Here is a 5,091-nt window from a genome sequence, read left to right as displayed (position 1 = left end):
CTTCTCCATTGTTTTTTAATATCATAAATCCCTGTGTGCTCATAGCAACACATCTCATTGCTACAGTTAGGAGTTGGGTTTATACTAGTCTCTGATGTCTGGATAACACCAGTGGATTCCGCTGTGGTGTAAAATAAAATAAATGCATTATTTGCCTATCTACTGGCCTATTTATCTGTTCATCTCTCTGTTTTTATGCCAACCGGTCTATCTTTTCAACAATTACAAGACCAATAAGAACTCTCTGCTTCCAAGAACATGACAGATTCATAAGTCTCAAGCTGCTTAATGCTTATGCACCATTTGTTAAAGCTGTATTTAAAATGGCAAACTGAGAATGTTAGGTTCTGTCATTAGTTTATTTCTTATGTAGTGGTTCTACCATGTGTGATTGCTTAAAATAGGCTGTATACAGTCCCACATATATCTTTGCTGATGATACCACTTCTGTAAAGAAGCCTAAAATAGATATAATGCAGACACGCTTGAGAAGATGAGGACCTAGAAGTTCCAAAAGGGTTAAATGCATACCAGATTTTTAGGATGTCCACAATAGACATATCTGTATGTAATGAATGCAGCTTGAGGCTAAAATACACATTCAGTGATCATCCTGAAAATCTGACATGTATCGGACCCTCCTGGACTTAAAGTAAGAGTTCCAGGTTCAAACACATTGTCACTACATTGTAATGTATTTATATACTGATAGCAACTGCAGATTTCTTTGACTAACTGTACTTTTAAATACTTTAAATCATAGATCAGTCTTCATTTGTACCAAAGGCCGTCATGGCATCTGTCAACATGAGCAATATTCACCTTACATCCTTTCTTCTGATGGCCTTTCCAGGGGCAGATTCTGCAAACAGCTACATTTCTCTTGCTCTGTGCCTTGTGTATTTTCTCTCTATTATGGGAAATGGCTCAATTTTGCTCATCATCAGAATGGACAACCATCTCAGAGAACCCATGTACCTATTACTGTCTATGCTTGCGGCCACAGATATGAGCCTGGCTCTTTCTACTTTACCCACAGTGATCAGCGTGTTCTGGTTTGGCTACAGAAGAATACACATCTATGCTTGTTTCACTCAGCTGTTCTGTATACAGACACTGTGCGCAATGGAATCCGCCATTTTAGTGGCCATGGCATTTGACCGCTATATTGCTATATGTCTCCCTTTGCGATATAACTCAATATTGCACCCAATCATTTCAAAAATAGGGCTGGTTGCTGTTATCAGAGGGGTGCTCCTCATGTTACCCACACCTTTTTTGCTAAACAGGCTTCCCTACTGTGGCAATGATGTACTCTCCCATGCCTTCTGCTACCACCCAGATGTGATGAAGCTCGCTTGTGCAGATACCACCATCAACAATAAATATGGCTTGGCTGTAGTACTCTCCACATATCCTCTAGATTCACTTTCCATCCTGCTTTCATATGTGATGATTCTAAAGACACTCCAGAGCAAAGCAAAGCAAACAGATATCTTGAAGGGACTGAACACGTGTGTGAGCCACTTATGTGTTGTCCTTCTGTTTTATATCCCTCTAATTGGTCTGACATTGGCCCACAGGTATGGGCAGAAGGATTCACCCCTTTTGCTTGTCATGATGGGTGGGGTCTTCCTTGTCATACCACCTGCACTGAACCCTGTAGTTTACAGCATGAAAACAGCAAAGATCCGCAAGGCCATTCTTAAAAAGTTACGAGCAAAATAGAAGAATGAAAAAGTTTTGGGCAAAACAGTAGGGAATTAAAAACTTTTATATTAGCTAAGACCTTTACTGGAATATGAATGCCACCAATATTATACATATATTAATGTGTAACCTAAAACTCTCAATGAAAAAGAACCTTAAATGATTATAGGAAACTAGTCCTTTCAATAATTGTGCTGCTCAAGTTTCTTTATTGTTTGTAAAATCTTCAAAGTAGTGAGTCACTGCTTGGTAAACATGCACCTAAGCAATGTCTCTTTTTTTAAAGCTGTAGCATATTGGCATAATATGCACTAGGACCCTTGTGGTTCTTGGGCAGACTCGAGATAGGAGCTGCGTAGTATGCTGCGAGGTGACAGGGTGTGGTTATCCTGAAAGTATTATGTAGAGCGCAGTGCATGACTGTATGCTGAGGAATAAAGAAGTGTTTAACTACAGCTCTTGTGTTTTGTACTTCATCTGCATTCTCCAGGGCTGGGAAAGATGCTACATCATTTGAGTAGGGAGGGATATGGTCCCCAAAGAAAACGAGGCTACTCTCCCTGAGAGTTTGCAATGGCACCGAAAACTGCTTGTGCATGCCACGTGTGCCTGAGATTCGGGCAAAGCAGTCTGTGACCGGCATAAGTAGAGTTAGGGCCCTGCTCTAGTTCCTACATGGCCAAAAATGAAAGGGAAGGCCCTGCATAGGAGCACATTAAAAACTCCTGCCAAACACTCTCTAATTTCCCTCCTCCTCCTTCTGGAACCCATCTCTCCTCTTGTCCCCTCCAAGCAACACCCAAACCAAGGCCCACTGGTCCAACTTTGACATTTATGATGACCTTTCTATCTTGCAAATTCTCTCCTCTTTAAAACCGAACACCCACTTCAATGACCCTCTCCCCGCCAACTGCTTGGCAGTGACCTCCGCACTCATTGTTCCCGTCTGGACTACCATTATCAATGCTTCCCTTCTCCAATGGACCATACCTGACTCCCTGAAAACCAGGCAAGTCATCCCCGTCCTAAAAAAAACCACTCTGAATCCGGAAATACCAGACAACTTCAGACCTATTTTGAATATTCCTCTTCCCATTAAAGTGCTAGAGAAATGTGTGCAGCTACAACTTAGCCAACACATCGCCAATTTCAATTTACTTGATGACTTCCAATCTGGGTTTAGGCCTGGGCACAGCACTGAAACTACTATTCTCCACATCGTAGACGATGCTCCCCTAGCACTTGACCAAGGCAAAACTGTCTTCTGATCCTTCTGGATCTCTCCTCGGCTTTCGACACTGTCAGCCGCGAGGAACTTTTTGAACGCCTCGAACACAGGATGGGTCTAGGAGGTACCGTCATCAAATGGTTCGGTCCCTTTCTCCAGAACCGCACCCAGAGATTCCTAGTCAACAATAACCTATCTGCTCCCTCCCCGATCTCTATTGGTTACCCACAAGGCTCTACTCTGTCCCCTACCCTGTTCAATCTCTAACTTGAACACTTAGCTGGAATTCGTCGCACGGCCAACATCTCCTTCCACATGTATGCTGATGGTACTCAGATATACATCAAAATCTCCTCTCTTGAGGAGATCACTTATCTGAATGATGCCCTGCAACTGACTGTCCAATGGCTCGCCAAAAAACAACTAAAACTGAATGCTGAATGTCCAAAAAACAGAGTTCCTTCTCATCGCCCCCCAAAAAAAATCCAATGACATCCTGGAATGGACTACCTCGATCACAGCACTCAACTGCACCCCTACCATAGTGGACTCTGCCAAATCTCTCTGGATAACCTTGGAACGCAACTTGAATATGCGCGATCACATCAACTCGATGGCCATAACTGCCAGGTTCCATCTGAGCTACTTACGTAACCTAAAACCCTTCTTTGAAACTGCCGACCTAAAAAACGCAGTGCAGGTGTTAGCTAGCTCCAGAATTGAATATGGCTGCTCTACCCTATCTGGCCTACCAAAGACTTTGACGGCCCCTCTAAAAGCTTGCCTCAATGCAGCAGCTAGACTCCTATGTGGCTCAAAATTTTTTTACCACATCTCACCGCATCTGAAGGCCTTGAACTGGCTTCTTCTTGAAGGCAGAATCCAACTCAAGCTGGCCTGCATCACTCACAAAGCCTTGTACATGAACCCCCCGGCATATCTCGCCCGGAAAATTGTGATATCTGGGAGATCCAGAAACTCCCGGTCCACCAGAGACCGTGTGCTCCAGCCACCCCTTTTCCGCAATGCAAAAACATATAACCGAGCATTCTCTGGGGCTGCACGAAGAGTCTGGAACTCACTTCCTTCCTTCATCATAAGAATACCTTCTCTGTCGCTCTTCAAAAAGGAAGCAAAAACCTTCCTAATGAGCAATATCCTCCAATAACGCTCCTTTGTTGCGCATACCGCCTTTTTCTTGGCTTGTTTCTGTATATAATCTCCTGTATTGCCAGGCCATCTCCGTGTACTGACTCTCACACCTACCACTGTTCTGCCAGCTCTCTCTGACTTTTAATATCATTGTCTCCTCGTATACAATCGCTGGTATTATCTTCCTATCGCTGACATGTTGCTCGCTGTGTTTGGAACTGTACTGTTTATTGTATATATCGCTGGCCTTTGTCGTACTGTAGTCATGACCCTCGCTGATTTTGGAACTGTACTGTTTATTGTATACATCAATGGCCTTTGTCCTACTGTGGTACTGTCCCTCGCTGATTTTAGAACTGTATTCATTATTGTATATATCTCTGGCTCTTGTCCTTCTAGTGTCAATTCTAACCTCCATCCTCGTATTTTGCCTATGCCATCCTGTACGTAATGTGTATATCTCTGTAAAATGCTCTAATACCCTAAAGGGTCATGTTCACGCTATATAAACCCTCAAATAAATAAAATAAATAAAGAAAACCGTCGGTGAATCGGTCAACGTAGATGCTGTGCTATACTAAAAATATGGATCAATTACTCATACAAATCAGAAAGATAATGACACTAGTGACGAGGTACAAGAAACAGAGAATTTACTCACCATCAAAGATAAGTGACGCATTCTGCAACCTCGGCTCAGGCGGTGTGAGCCAAGTGCCAGTGCAAGGGTTAAGTTTGCAGAAGTTACAAGCAACCAGATACCGCAAACACGGTCTGAGGTGCACGTCCTCTCAATGGCAGAAAAAGAGAGTGTGAAATACAATGGAGTATTGTTTCTGAAGCCACCTCTGCCTTTTGACACTTCTAAGACACAGAACATTTTCTTGCAAGGTGGGCTGCATGGATTGAAGCATTTGTTGAATTCATAGGTTCACTAGGAGAAAAAGATTCAAAGAAGATGATCAAGTACTTGTAAAAAATTGCAGGCGATGGAGTGAAAG

At 42.9% G+C, this 5,091-nt stretch overlaps 1 protein-coding gene across 1 annotated transcript; it reads left to right on the top strand.

Annotated features, from left to right (window-relative positions):
* Positions 1–792: 792 nt before the first annotated feature.
* On the top strand, positions 793–1,728 carry LOC146806185 (olfactory receptor 51G2-like). Its single transcript, XM_085620603.1, has one exon. It carries the CDS (start codon positions 793–795, stop codon positions 1,726–1,728), a length of 936 nt encoding a protein of 311 aa, XP_085476729.1.
* The last annotated feature ends 3,363 nt before the right edge of the window (positions 1,729–5,091 follow it).

The sequence above is a fragment of the Triturus cristatus genome, chromosome 8 (genome assembly GCF_964204655.1).
Source record: "Triturus cristatus chromosome 8, aTriCri1.1, whole genome shotgun sequence".
NCBI lineage: Eukaryota > Metazoa > Chordata > Amphibia > Caudata > Salamandridae > Triturus > Triturus cristatus.
The sequence above is the reverse complement of the archived record's forward strand: the minus strand, read 5'-3'. Positions and strand labels throughout refer to the sequence as shown.

Bases quoted from the DNA above. Each gene is read 5' to 3' on its own strand.
- LOC146806185 (XM_085620603.1), top strand. From the start codon at position 793: ATGGCATCTGTCAACATGAGCAATATTCACCTTACATCCTTTCTTCTG.